We start from the raw sequence: 21609 nt of genomic DNA, 5'->3' as shown, positions 1-21609 counted from the left end.
CTTCAAATACTGAGAATGTCTGGAGAGTTCTCTGTCTCATTGGATCTACTACGTGATTCACAAATATTCGTCGAGAAACATCGAGAATATATGCGTGACATCCGTCCTACACCCACAGCATACCACAACAGAGCTCGTGTTTTCATCCTGAAAGACCTCAAAGACTGCTTGCATGTCTGGTTACGCTGTGACCACGTTAAAGCTCCGCTGGAGCCTCCGTATCAAGGCTCATACCAAGTCGTAGAACGACTCTCCGATAGACTGTTCAAAATAAATGTCGATGGAGAAAAAAAAACGTCTCTGTTGACCGACTAAAACCCTGCTATATTAATAAGACTGACAAAGACTACATTAAGGAATCATCGTCAAAGTCTCATCAACTCAAGCCACATCAATGGGGCTCATCAATGGACAAGCCGTCTCGTACTTATAGTCGCACCGTGACTTTTAAACCACCCGCCAAAAGCCACGGGGGGGGGGGGAGTGGTTGTGGCGGACTTGTAGCCTCGCTCACACCTCTACTGCCGAGTTTAGCAATGAAAGCTACCAAGACGCCGCCCTACCGTCCGGAATTAAAAACACAAAAATCTGTCTATCGGTTGACCCTGCGGGTCCGCCCTAAAACTTCTCGCTGCTTTTGAGCTACTTGAGCTCGATAACAATGTTGTGAATACATTTTCGAGCTCTTCGAGCTCAAAAATACTGGTGTATGCCATTGTTTTCGAAAAAAACCATTTTTTATCATTATTTTTTCAATGATATCTCTCAAAACAATTGACCAATTGAGACGGTTGAGGCGGCAATCGACGCGTTTTATTGAGTTCTAGAGCTAATCAAATTTTGAAATTGACCGGATAAGTCGCTTCGAAGATAATCGAAGAAAACCGTTTTTCAACATTTCTTTCTCGATCGATTTCTCTCGAACGAATGAATCGATTGAGGTGATTGAGACAGCAATTGACGCGTTTTATTGAATTCTTAAGCTGATTAGATTTTGGAATGAATCAATCGAGCCATTGCTGAAAAATTTGAAAAAAACTGAAAAAAAAATTTTTTTTTTTTTTTTCCATATCTTAGAGGCTATTTGATCGATTGATTCGAAGTTTTCAGAAAAATTGACGGCCAACAACCTTTTTTGATTGCCACCTCAAACCAGTGCAGCCAGATCGCGGACGAAAAGTTCCCCTTCTTTCGCACCATTTTAGCATCACTCACAGCTTAAACGGTGCTTGGGAAGGGGAACTTTTCGTCCGCGATCTGGCTGCACTGCCTCAAACATTTGAATCGGTCAGTTCATTAAAAAGATATTAAGAGTTTACATCCACACACACACACACACACACACACACACACACACACACACACACTCGGACATCCTTCTGAAAATAGTCAGAATAGCTTCCTAGGACCTCAAAACGTCGACATCTGTTGAAAACGCGATTTTCGAAAATCGGGGTGAAACCAATAACTTCCCGAATGTTTGAAAATCAATCATTTTCTTAGCGGGAAGTTAATAAAAACACACTAGCGCCAAACTCAACACACATATACACATGTACACATATACACAAACGCATTCATACTTAGCCGCTATAGCTCTAGCAGCATTACATTCATTACATGACAAGTGCAATTATATCAAAACTAGTGAATACTTAAATAAATAATATATTGTACGTTGATTAAATAAATAATTTATGTATTTTGATAATCCTTGAGTTCATTATTTAGTGTATCTGATCCCCCAAAAGACCACATATTGTTATCAATAACTGACTTCTATATATCGGTAATTGGAGGCTCAAGTCCTTGCCAAACGTACTCACTAAACCTGATTCTGAGTATGGATATCTTTGGTAGTTGCTCTCCTGGAACAGACTTCAGCTGGGATCGTAAAACTTAAAAACTAAGTGACCTATGACTTCCTCAGCGGTACAAGTGGTCATATCTTGTCCTCTGAGGCCTGTCAGACTAAAACAATTAAAATCTCCCTATGACAAAGTCTCTCTATGTCAAAATCTCTCCGGGATAAAATACATGTATGTGGAGCATATTCTATATATTTATGATATACACATAAAATGTGAAAAAAAATCTGAACACGATTCCAGTCGTAAGTGTAGAAATCATTATAATTACATAGATTATTATAAGATCTTGTTTATAGAGATCGTGTCCAGCAGATTTCGTTCTGGAGAGATTTTTTCCTGGAAAGATTTCGTCCTGAAGAGATTTTGTCGTAGGGAGATTTTTTCGAGGGGCGATTTTGTCGGGGAAATATCTTGGTGGAACTCACAACAGCAATGGTCACAAAATTACTATTGAGGTCTGCCAAACCAAAACTCAAAACTGAATCCATTCTGCATCCGTCAAATTCTTTATAAATCGGAGCGCTAGCATTTCAGCTAGACCTCTGCAATCTACCAAGAAGTCTCATAGGGAGCGAACTAGGATCTATCATCAGATGATACCGGGTGACTAATTCAAGTCCTGCTTCGCGGTAACTCTGACTCGTCAACATACTCAAAATACCAAAACTGTGAACCAAAACTCAAACTTTATCATTATCCCAAACTCTAATCTCAAACATATTCCATATTCAATTTTCATAAATCTGATTCTAATTCTTTACTTTAATTTTCTCTTAACAAAACCCATAACTGTAGCTAAACGTTACTCCATATTTAATTCTTAACTATAACTTAAATCAAAAATCTGTATCAAAATCGTAAATTACAGTAAGCTAAATTATAAGTCTTGAGTTACCATGCTCATATACAATAAAATCAGTTGATGCTGGGTGACGTTCACTTTGATTTGACCCCCATACGAAAGATAAAGTCACAATATATATGTGTGTAATTACTCTTACATCGATATATAGTAAATAAATTTAACCTTACTTCTTTCGTTATTTCACTAAAATTCCCAATCGGGATCTTTAAATCAGGTAACTTCGGAATCTGATCATTTATGTCGTCTAAAATTACGGTGATAACGATATCAATTGGATTGGTATTCGCTGAAAAACAAAAAAGAAAACATGTAAATGAATATATGTATATTATATTTATTATCAAACTATTTTAATTTGTTCAAATCTCTCCTCTCTTCACCCAAAACTCGAATTATCACAATTTTGAAATATGAATTAAAAGTTTTTGTCAGCGTTTTTAATTATAATCAATCCTTTTTTCGGATGAAAAAATTTTCTTCCGTTGAGTTAACAGAATATTTTTAGACAATGTGCTTGTCTTATTAGTCCTCAGATTTGCGATATACTTCCGTCCGTCTCGTTACCGAGCCAAAGTGCAGTATGCCATTACCATGGTCACATAACATGAGGTTCCATAGATGAATGACCGGAGGGGAAGTAGGGTGTGAGTCAAATTTTTCACCAAAAACCCTGCGGTGTTGATCAGACACTTTAATCTTGAATCCCTAACAGCACTGACCTGCTAACTAATGAACAGCGGGAATTTTCGGCGCTGGTCCGCAAAGTCAACCGTTTCCAGATTTTTTTTTTTACAAAAGTCTCAGATGTTTTCTTTCTTTTCGATATGTTTAACAATATTCCCCTGAGTGGGCACCGTTTTTGTTTTGACCAAAAAATCAAAGTGTCCGAAAGCTCGAAGAAGAAGTTTGCCACTAAGAGACGGGACAAGTGGATAATAGCTATGTATATTCAACTGGAGAAGGAAACAGTCTCTTGTAAAAAAAGGTAAGAATTTGAAAGTATCTAGTTTGTTGCTTAAACTATAATTATATATTAATAGAATATTCTCAAGTCGCTTACTTAACTAAAGTCAAAGGATCCTTAAACGAAACAATCATATTTATGACTTACTTGTGATGCCGTCATGAAGATAATTATCTCTCAACTTTATATTCAAAATATGCTTTTGTAAACCAAAATCTCTATCAAGAATGTGTCCATCAGCTAAGTTTATTTGGAGTAAACCGTCAAATCGGCCTAATTTAAAATATTGCATTGAAACTGAATAATTTGGGTTCATAAGGTATGACACATTATTGTAAGGATCTAGAAAAATCCAGAATATTTGAATCAAAAGTAGTTAAGTATTAGTAATAGTAACAATGATAATATATTATAAATTAGGTTATCACTCTAAATATCGTACAAGAACGATCATTGTCTCTTGCAAATATTGTTAAAATTTCCTTTCCACTTGAAGATTTTTCAGGAATATATACCGTCGATTCAAACTGATCATAAAGTAAATAAGGTATTTCATCATTAATGTCAATAACATATATATGAAGCTGCAAAATCGATAATGATATAATTTATAAATATTTAGTTTACGAAAAAGAAGTTATAGGAAGTGGGTTGCCTTACTTACTATAATTTCTATTTAAATACAGCTTAATTATTTATATTTTTTTCAGTGTATTTTCGGTGAAATCAAAGAGACATGTACTATTTACCTCAATTGTAAAGTGAAGAGGTACTACTATTTTCTCGAAAGAAAAAAATTCGCGATTTGTTCTGCTTGAACTATTCTACCCGCTTTATACTACATTTATATAGAAAAAACAATACACTAATATCGAGAAGCCATTCCAATAAACTATTTCAACATAATTATGATTTTTTCTTTGAACTACTCTTTGGTGATATTTCAAATTATTCATTAATTAATTAAAACATGTCATTGGCAAGTGTTGTGTAATTACCGACTGCGGAATCAAAAAGCAGTTGTAATTACAGCAATTAAAGGCAACACTGACTAGAGCCTTCTAGCTGCAGCATTTGAATTCGATTATGCGCAGTGCGACGCATGCACATTATCTTTTTCTTGACTCGTGGTAAGAAGACCGACGCCATTATCTGTCGTCATTCAACAGCGTATGAGATACACGTAAACAATGTCTTATGCGTACCTAATCTTACCACAAATTTGTTGTCGGTGAGTAAAATGGTTGAAAATGGTAATAAAGTATCCTTCAACAAACGAGGATGTTACATTTACAACGCTCAAAATGACTGTATTGGTGAAGCTAGTTTAGAAAATAATTTGTACAGATTAAACACTGTAAAGTCTGAGCCAATATTAGCAGTAGCAGTACTAGTTGACATAGACAACTGGGTCTTATGAACTCAAATGACAGAGAAAATGAGACATAAAATTGTTAAAGATGTGACTTAACAAGACAAATAATATAAGCAAGGTGAGTTGTGTCGTGTGTTGGGAGGGCAAGCAAATAAGGCTAAATGTAGTGAATTTTAAATGTATATCTTCTAAGTAACAAGATTGATCCCACTTTCTTAATGTAAGTTATGTGTGTTACTGAAATTTAAAATATATACTTGAATAACAGCACAATTATCGCCATCAGTGGCTGTAACGTTGTAATATAAGTTTTCATATTTTTCAGCGTCTATTGCTTTATCCTTGTCAACCTGGATAACCCCAGTTTTATTATTTATTTTGATTAAGTTACTCTCTGTATTATTGATAGGTCTGTAATTAAAAAAAATATTTTCCTGAGTAATTTTCTAAAACTCAAAATTGTAAATAATTCATATTCTGTAAAGATAAGATAGAATAATACTCACTCGATAAAATATGAAATTTGATTATAAAGTGGACCATCATCATCAGTAGCAGCAATCGTACTAATAAATTGACCATGTAACTGATTTTCAATCACACTCATTGTGTCGATATTCTTAAACACCGGAGCATTATCATTGATATCAATAATGTTAAGTGTGAGTGAAGCTAAAGTGATAACAAATCAATTGTAAACAACAAATGTATGTCTAACAATTCTATCTAAAAGAGAAATTATTAACATTTGTTAAAGCAAAGAATATACCGTTGATAGATTTATCATTGTGAACAGTATTAACATCAGTAACAACGATATTTATAAACATAACATCGAATGTTTCATAATCTATTCTTCCTGATGTTTTTAAAATCCCTTCGGCATAACCAGTATGCTCTTTCGAATAATTAGTAAATATATCCAGATGTCTAAAAATTATTAAAATACGTAGTTAATTAGTTGTATATTATTTGATATTTACTAAATTACTACTTCGGTAATGATCAAGGAGTAACTATAAGTAATTCTCTAATTCTATGTATTATAAATGGATGTTTAGTGCATCTGAAACATTACCCGCGATAGTAACTTTGATTAACAATGATGCTATTTTTAAAAGCTGTTGTACTATCCCAATCGATACTAAAAACCAACTTAGCATCACTATCTGGATCAGTAGCCTGAATAACAGTATCTATTTTTGTATTATTTGATTCTTCTTCCAATGATGGAATTTGTTTTGGCTGCCATAAGTGTATTTATTATTGAGTTGTTATAAGAGAATCGTACATTATTCATACTTATCAATTCAACATGGAAAAATTCGTACCAAGTAAAGTGTTGGTGGAACATCATTAACGTCAATCACATTTAAAATTAATGTTCCGTAAGCCGTGTGATAAGCTAAATCAGTAGCAGTTATTTGGAGCACAATAGTAGGTATTGATTCATAATCTAAAGCGCCATCTATATCAGTCATGATTTTTCCCGTTTCTTCGTTAATTATTAGTCCACTATGTCCAACCAATGAATGCCTGGTTGATTGAATGTTTTCAATCAGTATAAAAATTACATTTCATAAATATTCAGAATTTTTATAGAATAATGATTAAATTGAAGCTTACTTGACACTATCACCAAAATCTCGATCAATAGCGAGCATCGTGCAAACATACTGATTTTTTCCTACATCTTCAGCAATCGATACTATAAGAGTGTTATTTGTAAAAGTTGGTATCTCATCATTCACATCTATTAAATTAATAGAAACGGTTCTTTTTCCAATGTGACTTTGATTAGCTACTTCTATTGCTTGTATCTAAAATCAAATAAGTACAAAAAAGTCTGATGTTACATTCGATTAGAAAATCATTGACATATTTTAAAACAAATGATTTTAATGACAGTTGAATATAAGTGATCAAATGTGCCAAAATGCTTCAAAGTGAAATTTAATGGCTTCAAGGTAGAAGATGAACGTGATAATAAAACAATAAATCGTAATCAGGACATAATAGTATGATTGTGTACTCTGGTACACTTTGGTGTACGATCACATACCCTAATCCCTTAATTTTGAGTTAACCCCGGATGTAAAATGAGCGAATGATTCTGTGGGATTCTGGTGTAGGTGGGGATGAATCAATAATTAAAAGTTACACAAAAATTAATAGTTAATAAATAAGATGTTTTATTCAGAATATTTACACTGAAAAAATATGAGAAAAAATACTTGATTTCGAATGCGACTTGGTGTTATATGCAATAGCGAATGCAACTATAAAAAATTCACGTATAAAAACTCGACACGTGGTCGGTAGTGGTTAGACACGCGGTTATCAATTTATCCTCAATAAATAGTAGCCTTAATATTCTAAATTGCTTAAAAGCAATTTTTTAGATATAACTACTTTCAACAGCTTAGCGTTGTTCTAATAGCCGTTCAATCATGTCGTAAGCTGAATTCCAACGCGTTACGCAATAATGAATTAAACAATGTTTAGGCAAATTATATCATTTCTGAGCATCTTTGAGAGCGTTTGTTACATTATATGAATGTTTAAAGTGCCCAACAATGCGGAAACTTTTTGAAGATGTTTTTTAAAATTTTCTTCGTTGAAAGCTTTTTCAGCAACAACGAGTGACAAAAACAGCAAACACTTTAACCAATTTTGATATCAGCAGTGGAGCTTTCCCGCATTGCAGCGACACTATTTGGGTCATTATCATGCACCACAGCAATTGTTTGTTCAGTAATATCTCATTCTGATAAAGCATTGCATAAATGATTATAAATATTCTCTGCCGAGTGACTTCCAGTCATTTCTAATGTGTCCAAAGTTACACAACGTAATTTCCATTACTTGTCTATGGCATGTACTGCTATAGTAAAGAATGAGTTTGCAGAACGAGATGACCAAGCATCTGTCGTAATCGACACATTAGGAAAATGTTGTCAGTAAATTGTTACGCACTGATTCAAATAAAACTTTTAAGCGACTTTTTATAACAGTTTTGCACGGAATCATTTATTCAGGACTAAGAATTTTGACGAATTGTATGAATCCTGGACCTTCTGCGTGTGATAATGGTAACATATCCATTGCTATGGTAATTAAATTTCACAAACATTCCGCATTTATACCGTGGGTATACCGTAGTAATACTTATACTTAAAAAATACTAGGAAAATACAGTAAAAATACTGTTATGGCAATTCCGCGAGGGAGAATTGAAAATTTTACAAAATCTCTCACCTCAATCTGAATATTCCTCCAATTTTCATCTTCATAATCCAATAACGATGCATTAATAACTGAAATTGTAAAATTACTTCTCTGATAACCACTATTTGGAACAATTAAAAAAGCTGAATGCCAATTATATGAAGAATTATCAATCATATTTACAGAATACTGGGCCTTTTCTGCCTGCAAAATCAAGATATTTTTCATATTTTTCAAAGCGTTTGCCTGAAAACCACCCTGATTAAAAATACTCATTGAAAAGTATTGAAAATTATTTCAATTCTTTTCAATCCATACGGAGATTTTGAAAAATATTGAATGGAATTGAAATTTCGTTCATTTCAATACTTTCTAATTCTTCTAATGAAATTTAAAAGTATTGAAAAGAATCCTCATCTTTTCAATACTTTTCAATGAGTATTTTTAATCAGAACACGTCCAGAATCTTTTTTTCGTATTCGTGATCCTGCTGATCGAAACAAACAATCACTTGCATTACGGACTATAAACTAAATAGTTTAAATTCAATGAGTTTTAAAAGTTTTCATGTCCACTAAGTGCCAACATTTACTATCATTGGACCATTGACCACCGGTGTGCCATGACCATTGATTATTGATGTTTATTTAAATTTGCTTAATTTTCGTATATGTTGACGTTTTGTTATATCTATGAATAAAATTCATTAACGTTGTTGAAATTTTTATCGGCAATAATTCCGTTTCGAAGAGTCAGAATTAATTTATTAAAAGTGATTACCAAATTAATTATGTTCATTTGCATACAAATATTCGATTACTTTAAAGACGTTATTCTTTTCATTCGTTATAACTCCAATGATATGAGAGAAAGAAACCTAAATCTTTTTTTGCATGTTATTCCACACACTCAACAAGGTATAGCGATACAAATTAACGCACACACTGTTCCACACATTATTCCATGCATAATGCAACCGGTTATTGAGAAAAGGTTCTAAAATTAGAACTTACCAAATCAGGATCTTCAATTACAATGGATTGCCCAAAATCTAAAGACATGTAAGTTTCTTCTTCGATTTCAATTGAAAGAATTTCTGGCCGTATTTCAGGTGAATGATCATTTATGTCTTCAACAATGACAATAATCGTTGTGGTTATAGATGAAGAAGGGTCATCTTTTTCATAAGCAGTTATATTAAACTTGAAAACATCTTTTTTTAAAGTATCACGATCTATAGGATTAATTGTAATAACTCCAGTTGATTTCTCAACTATAAAATAATCTTCAGCTTCTGAAATAAAATAACTGAACTGTTACAATATTAGAATCCATGCATAATAATTGTCTTAATTCCATTGAGTATGAATACAACAATGTAACTACTTATGTGCTACACTCGAACGGTTGCTGTTTATAACTTTTTAAGCGAGCTTAAAGAAAATGTCAACAAATTTCAAAAGCACAAAACCTCAATATTTTAAAATATTTCAAATAGTTCAAATATACTGTCTGGAAATAGCGTTTAAATATTAAGGTAAGTAAGTAAAAAATTTATAAATATATTTCATCATCGTTTATACTTAAGTGTGACAATATATTTTAAAACATTGAGGTTTTGTGCTTTTGAAATTTGTTGACATTTTCTATAACCGTACTTAGAAAGTTATAAACAGCAACCGTTCGAGTGTAGCACACGAGTAGTTACGGTGTTGCACCAGAACCGGTCGTGTCTAGCACCATACTCAGTCTTGTGCGCCACCCAAACGGCACCAACGGCAGCACCATAATCAATCGTGTGCAGAACAATACTGATTCATGTGCACACACGAATCAGTATTGTTCGGCACACGACTGATTACGGTGCCGCCGTTCGCGTGCTGCACCAGACTGAGTCCGGTGCTAGACACGACTGATTCGGGTGTGCACCAGAACCAGTCGTGTGCTTGCCCTTATTTTTTCTTGCACAGGAACCAATCGGGTTTCAATTTTTCCGTGTGAAAACTTAACAATTGTTTGATGTAACAATATTATAAAAACGATCATATTTTTTTAAAATGATTTTTAATAAAGTAAATCCGTTGAATTCTTACATTTTCATAGACTTATAATAATAATTTTAGATGCAAGGTTTAGATCTTTATCTATTACCGTTTCTGAATAAATAAAAAAATACTGAAAATCAGTAAAAATTCTTATTCTCAGCACCTTGTGAATCGAGGGAATTTTTCCGAGGTAAATAAGAATAGAGTTTTAAACTTTAAATTATTTTACTTGCCGATCTATAATTCAATAATTAACTGCTAAATGAAAAATAACGATTACTGACCTTCACCCAGACTTTGAATTTTATAATTTATTTCAGAATTTATTTGAATATCACCATCAACAGCTGCCACCGAGAATACCTAAACAAATATAAGAAAACTAAATTTGTAAATATATGTTAGGATGGATTAAAAGTATTGTGTGTGTGTGTGTGTGTGTGTGTGTGTGTGTGTGTGTGTGTGTGTGTGTGTGTGTGTGTGTGTGTGTGTGTGTGTGTGTGTGTGTGTGTGTGTGTGTGTGTGTGTGTGTGTGTGTGCGTGTGTGTGTCTATTTTTTTAAGAATTTATTGATTTTGATGGTTCTAGCGGCAATCGAAGAAATTCTTGGGAACTCATTCAATGCAAAATTTAAATCAATCTAGGGCACGTTTCGGCTAAAAAACCAAAAATATTAAAATCTAAAATAAATATTAACTAAGATACAAGAATATAAATATTGAAAATTTACTCTCAGGAAAGTTTGCATAGGCGTTTATAATTTGTATTCCTTTGTTACTAAACCAAGAGACCTGTAGACTTGAAATTTAAAACAAATATTTTCTTCAATGATAGAAAGAAATATCGCAATTTTTTTTTCAGAATTTTGACTTTCATGGAAGTTAACGGCGGTATAAAAAATAAAAATTTTCACGCCTTGGATCTTGAAGACCAAAAAGCTTAAAACACAAAATATTTATTATCTATGTTGCAAAAACCGCAACCATGCTCGATGCTACTTGGTGACTGTTGGCGTCATACGTAAATCAAACGGCTGCCTTTACCGCTTGATTTGTTCGAATTATTGCACACCTCAAGCGTGAAAGCGCTGAGGGTGCTTTATGAACAGTTTTTTTTTTTTTTGACTATTTTACTCACATAAAAATTTTTCTACACTATTTTAATTACACCAAGATAAGTAAAATTGTACATTAGCATATACAGAATTTATTAAGGCACAATTTGAACCCACTATTAAGTCAATTCATTATTTTATTAGTTTAAAGGAAATTATTTTAACTCAAGAAACCAGTGCTGTCAATTGTTACGTATGTAACTTCGTAAACACGATAACTCCCGATAGACATCATTAATCGGCCTAACTTTTTGAACTTCCCGCTAAAAAAATCGATGATTTTCAAAAATTTCGGGAAGTTATTGTTTTCACCCCGATTTGTGAAAATCGCGATTCCAACAGATGTCGACGTTTTGGGGTTCTAAGAAGCAATTCTGACTAAATTCAAGATGATGTTCGAGTGTATGTACGTACGTATGTATGTAAATATTCTGTAACTTTTGAACGGATGTACCGATTTCGATCATTGAGGTGCCATTCGACGCAGCTTGTTAAATACTATAAGCACTGAAAATTTGAGCTTAATCGGTAGGGTACGTTCGAAGATATTTCAAAAATAAAATATTTTCAAAAATGTTTTTTTGAGTAACTTTTAATTCGCTCGATGGATTGATTCCAAAATCTAATCAGCTCTAAAACTTTGTAAGCTGCATCAAATGCCACTTCAACTATCAACATCGATTTATTCGTTCAAGAGAAACCATTAATGAAAGAATTAAAAAAACATTTTTTTTTAGTTGTTTTGAAATTTCTCAAAAACGTCTTGATGAATCTACTTTAAAATTTGATAAGCTTTAGAACTCAATTATACGCGTCGATTGCCACCTCAACCGTCTCAATCGGTGGATTCATTCGAAAGATATCATTGTAGAAAAAATGTTAAAAAACGTTATTTTTCGAAAACAAAGGCATATAAAAGTTTTTTTGAGCTCGAAAATGTATTCTCAACAATGATTTTGAGCTCAAGGTGCTCGAAAGCAGCGGGAAGTTTTGGGGCTGGCCCGCAGGTTCAACTAACAGACCGATTTTTTTTATTATCTTTGTATTTTTTATCACAAAAACCCTTATGAAAATCATTATCTGAATCCTTTTGGTGTAATTGTAATTAATTAAAGAAGTAAAACTGATTATTCGTGAACAATTTAGCTGCTATTTTTACTGTTATTATTTTTTTCATTGTTTCTCTCTATTAACTACTGGTGGCAGCACTACCGTATCAATATGTTTGAAAAAAAGAGCGACATCTAAGACAAAGGCGGGATATTTAAAAAAATGTTAGTAAAAAAATATTAATCTGAAAAAAAGAAATAAAAAAATCAAATTGATAATTTGTAAGTTGAATAAAAATTCATAATATAAAAACAAAACATTAATAGTATATAATAATAGTAATAATTAAAAATAAAATGAGCGATTAAGGTGTGCACTTGCGGATTTTCCAACATTTTTTTCAACTATATTCGATAATTAGGAAAACTTAAAATACAAGCTAGAATCATAATGAAAAAAATGAATGGAATAATTTTTGCATCATACGTGTATCGATTTTTCTTCAACTGTCTCTGAAGCTGTTAGACGACTCCACTTAGGCTGTTCATCTGGCATATCAATAACTCTGAAAATCGATGATAAAGTGCCTTCATTATGGCTTTGATCCTATATTGAAAAAAAAATGTATCTGTAAGATTGTTTCATACTTCAATACAAAGATTGACAAATATAATGATAAAAAAATTTAATTACTGTTGCGTTGATTAATAACATATACATTGATATTCTTTCAAAATTTAATGGTGTCTTTATAACAACACTCAATTTCATTTCGTATTCACTGATTGCTTCACTATTGAAAGAAAAGCTCTCAGTACCCTCATTTGGCTTTAAAATGACAATAATTTACAATTTTATTCATGTAGATTAAGATAAAGTTTTGTCAAATTGGAAGAAATATTTTGAGTAGAAATTAAAATACTAACAGACGACGACAAAGTTGTAACTACTCCATCAATCCAACCATCAGCATCACTTATTGAGAAAGTGCAATTACTTTTACCTTTATAATTTTCCTATAAATAAGTTAAAGTTCTTATTTTTTAGTTCGTACATAAATAATCGCTCGTCACATCGTAATTTACGGTTGGTTTACCGCCATATATGCCAACACACGGACTCTATACAGCCCTATATGGCCATATTTGAACTATATACGGCCATATATAGTCATACATGACTATGTATGAAAATGTATGGCCATACATAGATTATATAGGGCATATGTTTAATTAATCATGGGCATACATGGGCATATATGGTCATACAAAACCAAGTATGACCATACACGGCCTTGTATGATTCATATATGGTCATGCATGACTGCATTAAAATAGTTTGTATGCCCATGCATGGCCATGTATGCTCCATGTATGGGCATTAGGGTGTTCCAAAAAAAATCGATAATTTTTTTTTTGACTCTTACACGAAAAATTTGTTGGTCAGACCTAAAAAAAATTCAGTCAAAATTTCAGCCCTTAATCTTTATTTTGAGAGGTCCATCCTCCATCTCAAAGTTTTCCCATTTAAATAACATGGGAAAACTATTTTTTTACATTATTTATGGCTGCAAACTCTGAAGACTTTTTTTGTTGACATTATTGATCAGTGAACTTTCTTAAGCAATAAATTGTCTATAAATAAGACAAAAGAATCAAATCTGTGCTCTCAATATTTCGTCTATTAATGACGGTAGAATATGCGAATTTTACGAAAATTCGTTATTTTTACATCTGGAGACTAAACTGTTGGTTGTACATAAAAAAGTTAAATGGTAATTTTGTAGTACATTTGATTCTCTACAAAATTGTCACTACAAATTTTTTTGTATGATGAACAGTTCAATAGTTATGAGCTCTTGAAGTTTGATTATTTTAATTATTTACTGATAACAATTAAAGTATTGACTATAGAAAAAAAAGTTTAATCGTAATTTTGTAGTAAAAATAATCCTCTACAAGACTGCCATTAAGAATTTTTTTGTATGAGAACAGTTCAATAGTTATGAGCTTTGAAAGTCTTATTATTTAAATTATTTACTTATAAAAATTGAAATATTGACTATAAAAAAAAGTTGAATGGTGATATTATAGTACATTTGATTTTCTACCAAATTTTCGTTATAAAATTTTCTGTATGATAAACAGTTCAATAGTTACGAGCGCTTGAAGTCTCATTGTTTTAATTATTCACTTATCACAATTGAAGTATTGAGTATAGAGACAACAGTTATTTGAAAATTCGGTAAAAAATCCAATACACTACGTATATTCGCGGAAAATTTTATCTTCAACAGCTCAATAAATTTGAGTTCCAAAAGTCTCAATTATAGATTTATTTAAATTATCAGTTGAAACTATTATCTGTTGAAAATAATTTGAATCAAGGTTCTTTAGTACTATGTTAAATTTATAAAAAAAACTCGTAGAAAGTCCATCATATCATTAATAGTCGATTATTTATTTACTTTTTCTATTCCTTGATTACGAAAATCTAAATCATATATGAACCATATACGGCCATGCATGGTCATGCATGATTGATTTTTCACGGAATGCCACTGTATCATCCACAGATTGACTTGAATCAAGTAATAATTGCTTGCAACTCCGATTTATATTTCTCAGTGTAATAAAATAAAGTTTTCAACTTAACGAACCTCGGTTGCACAACTTCGTTCTAAAGGCTGAATCACAGGAGCATTGTCATCAATGTTATTTATGTAAAGTGCGATAGCATATTTATCGAGGCCCTTGACTATCCAAAACAAATAACTTCGCATAGTTGGAATTTCAAAATCTTGTTTCTTAGTGATAAAAACTTTCCATTGATCGTTAAGATGTCTCAGTTCTGCTCCAAGTACGTAGTTGTTTCCTTGATCAAAACTGCTTATATACGGTTCTGTTCCATCTGAAAAAAATAAAACGGATAGACTCACACATTGATGACTCATTTTATGCGCGGGATTAGAAAAATTAAAAAAAAATTTTACATGCATTGTAGATTAATACTTAATGCTTTATAATAGTTTCTTATAAAAATTTGTGCCGCTATAAAAAGAATTTTTTTGAGTTTTTCTAACATAGTAAAACTCTCAGTAGAAAATTTGTGTGGCTGTAAAAAGAGTTATTTAGGGTTTTTCTAAATTACACTAAGAAAAAAATTTTCTTCTAACAACTGAATTTTAGTTATGACATCAAAATGATTTGATTGCCCATTGCCTATAATGAAATATATTAGTGAGCCTTAGACAATAAGTTATTAATAATAATTAAATATTATTTTAAAATGACAGAATATCTATTTAAGAATTAAATGAATCCATATTTAGAAAATTAATTTATTTCCTTAGCACGTATTTTTTTTGTACTGTGCAAGTTAAACATCATTGGTTCTCAACTTGTCTTCATTGCAGGTATTTACCGATCACCACATGCTCCTTTTTTGCTGCCCACTGATCTCGCAACAGTTATTGCTTCAGCCATGGAGGGTTCCAGCCATAAAATTATCTGTGGTGACTTTAATGCTGACCAATTGTAATCCAGTGATAGTGCCGACTATGTTAGGTCCTTCTTACACATGAATTCTCTGAAACTCATTGATCATGGTTTTACTTACATTGCATCACGATCACAAACCTGGCTTGATCTATGTATGGTCGATGAGCTAGACACGGTCGTATCATAGGGCAAATCTGATCGTCCTCTGGGTGCGGGTCATCACTTGGTCTCTGTTGCTTTCTTATCGAAAACTTGACTTGCTCTCTACACAACCTGCTATAGAGTCACTGCGCAGTAGGGACTGGTCATGGGTATCGTCATCCGACCTGACGGCTGATCAATTGGCATCTAGATTTACACAACAACTTGTGGCACATGTTGATGAGTATGCACCGGTTTATAAAATCACTGTCAACTCACTCAAAATTGCTCCGTGGATCTCAGAGGATCTCGACAACTCTGAGCGGCTTGTCTGGCCTATTTATAAACGTTTTCAATGACTCAAAAGACAGGATGACTTGTTGCAGTATCGCACTGATTTTCATCGAACTCAACTTAATCGTGCGCGAGCTGACTATTATGCCAATCGACTAAACGGCCTTTCTAGTAGTGCGATGTGGCTGGAGCTACGGAAGCTTGCCTTGCTCAAAGACTCTAGTCCTAAGCCCCTCGCTGTTGATTCCACTGTACTCAATATGACTTTCGCAGCTATATCCCAGTCAACTACAGTATATCACTTTACTGAACCAGCTATAAAATTAGGTTTACAATCAGAGTTGCAATTTAAAGAGGCCAATGCAGATGAAGTTCATAAAATCTTAACCTCTGTAAGCACTGATGCAGTTGGATCAGATGGAATTTCCAGGAAGATGTTGTTAGCTATCTTACCAACGGTTCTTGATCACATAACGTGTATCTTCAATACGTCTTTACATAGTAACTCATTCCCGGATGTTTGGAAAAGGAATATAATAGTGCCAATCAACAAGATATCGACACCTTCAACACCTAATGACTATCGGCCAATTGCTCTGCTATCCATCTTGGGTAAGGTATTGGAAAGGGTTGTCTTTAATCAAATATCGCAATACCTCGATGACTATAATCTACTTGATCTACTTCAATGCGGCTTCCGCCCTGGGCATAGCACTCAAATAGCCTTGTTAAAACTGCTTAATGACGTGAGATATCATATGGGTAAGCGTATGGTTACCATTCTGGTTCTCTTCGATTTTTCCAAGGCCTTTGACACGATTGTTTCTACACTGCTAATACGCAAGCTCATAACCATTGGATTTTCTTCATCTGCCACCTGCTGGATCTTGTCCTATGTCTCTGGTAGAGAACAAGCTGTAAAGCACGCTGGTGGAGAACTTACTGACTGGGCTCGTACAATAAACTTCAATCTAATCCAGTCTAATCTCCCTCTCTCTCTCTCTCTCTCTCTCTCTAAGTGTGATCACACGTGTTTTAATTTGCTCTGTGTTTGTGGTTCTGTTTCTGCGTAATCTGCCTTCGAGCTTTTTTGTTGCAGGTTACTGCTAGCTAAAAAAAAGCAGGCCTATTTTTTGTGATATAAATCATCAATATTTAGCTTGCATTATTGTGTTTTATTTAATTTTCTCATCGGAGTTTTGGTAATCTGAGATTAGTTTGCTGCCGTGTCATTGCCTAACAGGACGTCACCATGGCGTATATTTAGTACTATCTAGTGTTACCACCATCTCAGTCGGTAACTGAGCCATCTGCAATTGTAACTTGTTTATCTAGTTTCATCTATTGCCACCATTGTGCACCACCAACGACTCTGATTCGTCTACTAGATCGAACAGCTCTTTAAAGCGTACTCGCCAGCAAGCTGATGATAAGGAAGGCAACCCGCCCACGAAAATTGCTGCTCGTCAACAAACTCTAACCTCTGTTCTGGGGGGTATTTAATCTATCAAGGACGTTCTTGGTGAGCATAGTACCCTACTCAAGGATGTTCCTTGCATCAAGGCACAGTTTGAGAAATACACCAGTGACATTAATGAGTTGAAGCAGACGACCTCTCAACTCCAGTCTAAAAATGTTGACATCAAGAAATCTATCACGGATGTTATCGCCCGTCTTGACAAGTTATAAAGTCGCTTGGCGGCTGGTTCTTTGACTGCTACAGATTCTAACCTAACATTATTAACAAATTTAATCAATGTCAATACCTTTAACATTCAAAGAGCTCTCACTAAAAACTCTAACAATGCAGAATTAGTCTTGTCAGGATTCCCAGGTGTCAAATCTATTACTAATTATCGCAAACTGATTCCAGCCGTTATCAATTCTCTGGAACTGCAGATACCTGATAATGAATTTGTTAATATACGTTGACTGGGTAAAAGCATGCTTGTGGTCACTGAGCCTACCAGTTGCAACTGAACATAAGATTATTATTGCCAAGAAGAAGATAGGAGTGCTTAAGTGGACCGACGTAATGCGCTGTTCTGCCAATGAACCCCTTGAGTTGCAAGGCCTCTACAAAGACGACTTGCAACATCTATATTAACGAGCTCATGCCTAGTCGTACGTTCAAACTCCTTAGTTCTGCTAAGAAGGTGTTGAAACCTGCTGGTTTTAAAAGTAGTGAGACAGGGGGGTTCACCCCCGACAACGCAGTACCCTTCCTTACCGACCGTTGCGGATACCTCCTGCCGATAACTAATCATATCTGCTGTCGGTAATCTGTATATATCTGTGGTCGATACGAGTATCGCTTGTCGGTAAAGTAGGTATTTATATTACCGACTGTTACCAATGTTGCTCGGCAGTCAATTATCATGCGTATGATGACAAAATACTGTCACACTATCATTAGAGCTCGTACCTTACCGTATACCAGCTCTGATGATAGCATGACATGTATTTATATGATGATCAATCTGAGGATTTATATATTCAAACAGGCGGTAGGACGAGCACTTGCGAGAAGCTCTGATGTCACTACCATCTAGCGGTTTAGTTCTTCCCACACCCCTTCTTTTTCAGCGGATAACGTCATCCAGCGTGTCTGAACTCGCTTTTTATGAGGTATAGTGGGGGAAATGAAGCTGCGCAAATGCTTGAACATCATCTTCTGCGCTGTTGCTAAGCTCATATTTTAGACCAAGTGGGGGTAATATGAACCTGCGCAATAGCGTCTTTCACCCCGATTACATCATCTTCTGCGCCGTTAACCGTTACTAGGCTCATATTTCAGTCCAAGTGGGGGAATATTGACCTGCGCAATTGCGTCTTTTTACCCTGATGACATCATTTTTTACGTCATACAACAAGCTCAAACTTGTTTTTGCTGTAACAAAGTGGGGGGAATAAAGAGTTGAGTGGGCGACTCCTGCAGCCATATGCATCAGTCTGCTCAAGTATTTTTAAGTAGAAACAATTGCTGTGCTATTTAATACCTATAAAAAAAGTAATTATCAAATGGATCGTCAAAATCTAAGGTATTATAAAAAAACATATCTTCTCAATTAAACTAGCGTACATCTTTCTCATTTGCAACTATATACCTGAACCACATCTTTACAGATCCCATGTATGCACTGAACGTTGTGAACATTCAGCACAAATCGAGTTCGAGGAAGTGAGCGAAGAAGAAGACAATTACATTCATAAATTACTTACTAAAGAAAAAGAAATTGACTTACAAATCTTATATTGGAAGAACTTATTACAATCTTTTAAAGATCGTAAAGACTACGAACAAGCCTGTCACAGAATCACATACGTTATAACTCTTTTAATGTTCAAAGCTAACTCATCAAAATATAAAGTGTAGACACCTCAAATGGATCAACTAAGTGAAGAAGAATTAGACTTTCTAATAAACCATTCGCCAAACGCTGTATTTGAAGCCGATTTATTAACACGTTACTTTGAAGAACCTATTCAAGACTACATTAAAAGGTTTGTACGTGATATTCATCTTTTACAAACTAATTTGAATATCATTCAAACTAGACGTGATGAAAACGTGTGTCCATACTGTTGTGCATTCAAAGACTCTGTAAAAAAACTGCATCAAGTGATTGAAAGTATCGAAAAACTAGAAGAACGTATCAACAAGAAATAAAAGACAATGGAATTCATCATAGATTTCGCAGGGTTTGTTATGCCCGATGACACCCTAGTAGTGAAAGAATTGTGTGTGGTTGACATATATGAAAATTCCTCAAAATATAAGTGTAAACATTTTATCTTTCAACCACCATTGGAGTATGATGGAGCAATTATGCAAGAAACTTTAGATGAGAGTGGGTGTGGCCATGGTATCCGGTGGGACTCAGGTGAAACACCATACGACAAACTTCAAGAAGTTATTAAAGATATAGTGAGCAAAGCAAGTTATATTTATGTTGATGGAAAGCAAAAAGACAAATGGTTGACGATCATGACCGATTACTCCGCACAAATTATCGACATCCAACTAATGAGACATTATTCATTTGAAAATGTGGATCGCTATAATAAGGAAAAATGTCCGCTGAGGCTATATCATCGTCGAAGAACACATGCATGTGCTTTTCAAAATATTCAACAATTAAAGCGTTGGTTTCTGGAATTCTGGGGTGACAATCCATCATACGAAAAATCTGCGCAAATATATTATCAACTGTCTGATTTGAAAAAAATGCATAAACGTGATATCGCTTGCCTTGATTATCACTTTCTTCTACGTTTTGCGAGGACCCAAATACGTCATGTCTACGATACACTTCCGGTGGAATTACAGAATAATGATAAAATAAGAGATTACTCATTTTGTATGGACCACTACCCAGCTACTGGTGGCGATTGGGATATCTGTGGAATATGGCTTTATCCATACCGAAAAGATTGCCCAAAGTGCATAAATAATAGTAATCCTATAAAAATAATAGTTCATAAAACAAGTTAAAAATATATATACAATTTAATTAAAATTATGTTATTGGAATGTATCAGGTCAAGATTATAAATAAAACGAATTGATTTATCGATAAAAAATGTTTATTTATTTATTAAGTTTATTTTTTTAATCAATACAGGTTCTATAATATATCTTGATCTCTCTATCCTAAGTTTAAACCTTTCTCGATCTCGAGCCATTTGCTCCCATTCACCTTGTCTAGCAGTTTTGTATGCATAACTCCATGTATACATATAACGTACAGTTGGTGTCAGATCAAATTGCACAACCATGTTTCAAGTCAATTTTCGTACAGTGCTGCTGATAGGGCTATACTCAACGATACGATCGTGGATTATTAAACAATAAGCTGTTGTGTTTTGTGGAAATTGATTTGTGGATTCAAACTCCAATCGAATGTCTACTGGTTCAGATTTAATTGCCTCATTCTGCTTAGAACAGTCTATAACACAGAGCGGAGCCTCTTGCAAAAATTTCTGCTTTGTTAACAGTGGCTCAGCCTCTTTATTATAGTATGTAGATTGGAAATCAGTGTACATACTGTACAATAAAGCATACTGATTGTCGTTTATGTCCAAATTCAGATCTCCGTACGGATAACTCTGTGAGTTCAGGAATAACTTTACGTTACGGAGCGTACAATGATCAAATCGAC

At 33.9% G+C, this 21609-nt stretch overlaps 1 protein-coding gene across 1 annotated transcript in view; it reads right to left on the bottom strand.

The window, feature by feature from the left end:
• Positions 1-21609, bottom strand: part of LOC103574239 (cadherin-23-like) — a 120975-nt gene that overhangs the window by 21347 nt on the left and 78019 nt on the right. The window contains exons 4-19 of the mRNA XM_053737027.1: positions 15172-15422; positions 13439-13528; positions 13206-13340; positions 12999-13118; positions 10633-10711; positions 9317-9597; positions 8334-8507; positions 6702-6895; positions 6407-6611; positions 6154-6320; positions 5845-6005; positions 5582-5747; positions 5333-5486; positions 4143-4284; positions 3848-4042; positions 2904-3022 (exon numbers count right to left, since the gene is read on the bottom strand). Coding sequence (XP_053593002.1) covers positions 2904-3022; positions 3848-4042; positions 4143-4284; positions 5333-5486; positions 5582-5747; positions 5845-6005; positions 6154-6320; positions 6407-6611; positions 6702-6895; positions 8334-8507; positions 9317-9597; positions 10633-10711; positions 12999-13118; positions 13206-13340; positions 13439-13528; positions 15172-15294 — 2505 coding nt within the window. The 5' untranslated portion in view covers positions 15295-15422. The remainder of the gene's footprint in view (positions 1-2903; positions 3023-3847; positions 4043-4142; positions 4285-5332; positions 5487-5581; positions 5748-5844; positions 6006-6153; positions 6321-6406; positions 6612-6701; positions 6896-8333; positions 8508-9316; positions 9598-10632; positions 10712-12998; positions 13119-13205; positions 13341-13438; positions 13529-15171; positions 15423-21609) is intronic.

This window comes from Microplitis demolitor, chromosome 2 (genome assembly GCF_026212275.2).
Source record: "Microplitis demolitor isolate Queensland-Clemson2020A chromosome 2, iyMicDemo2.1a, whole genome shotgun sequence".
Taxonomy (NCBI): Eukaryota; Metazoa; Arthropoda; class Insecta; order Hymenoptera; family Braconidae; genus Microplitis; species Microplitis demolitor.
Note: the sequence above shows the minus strand (reverse complement) of the source record. Positions and strands in the feature narration are given on the sequence as shown.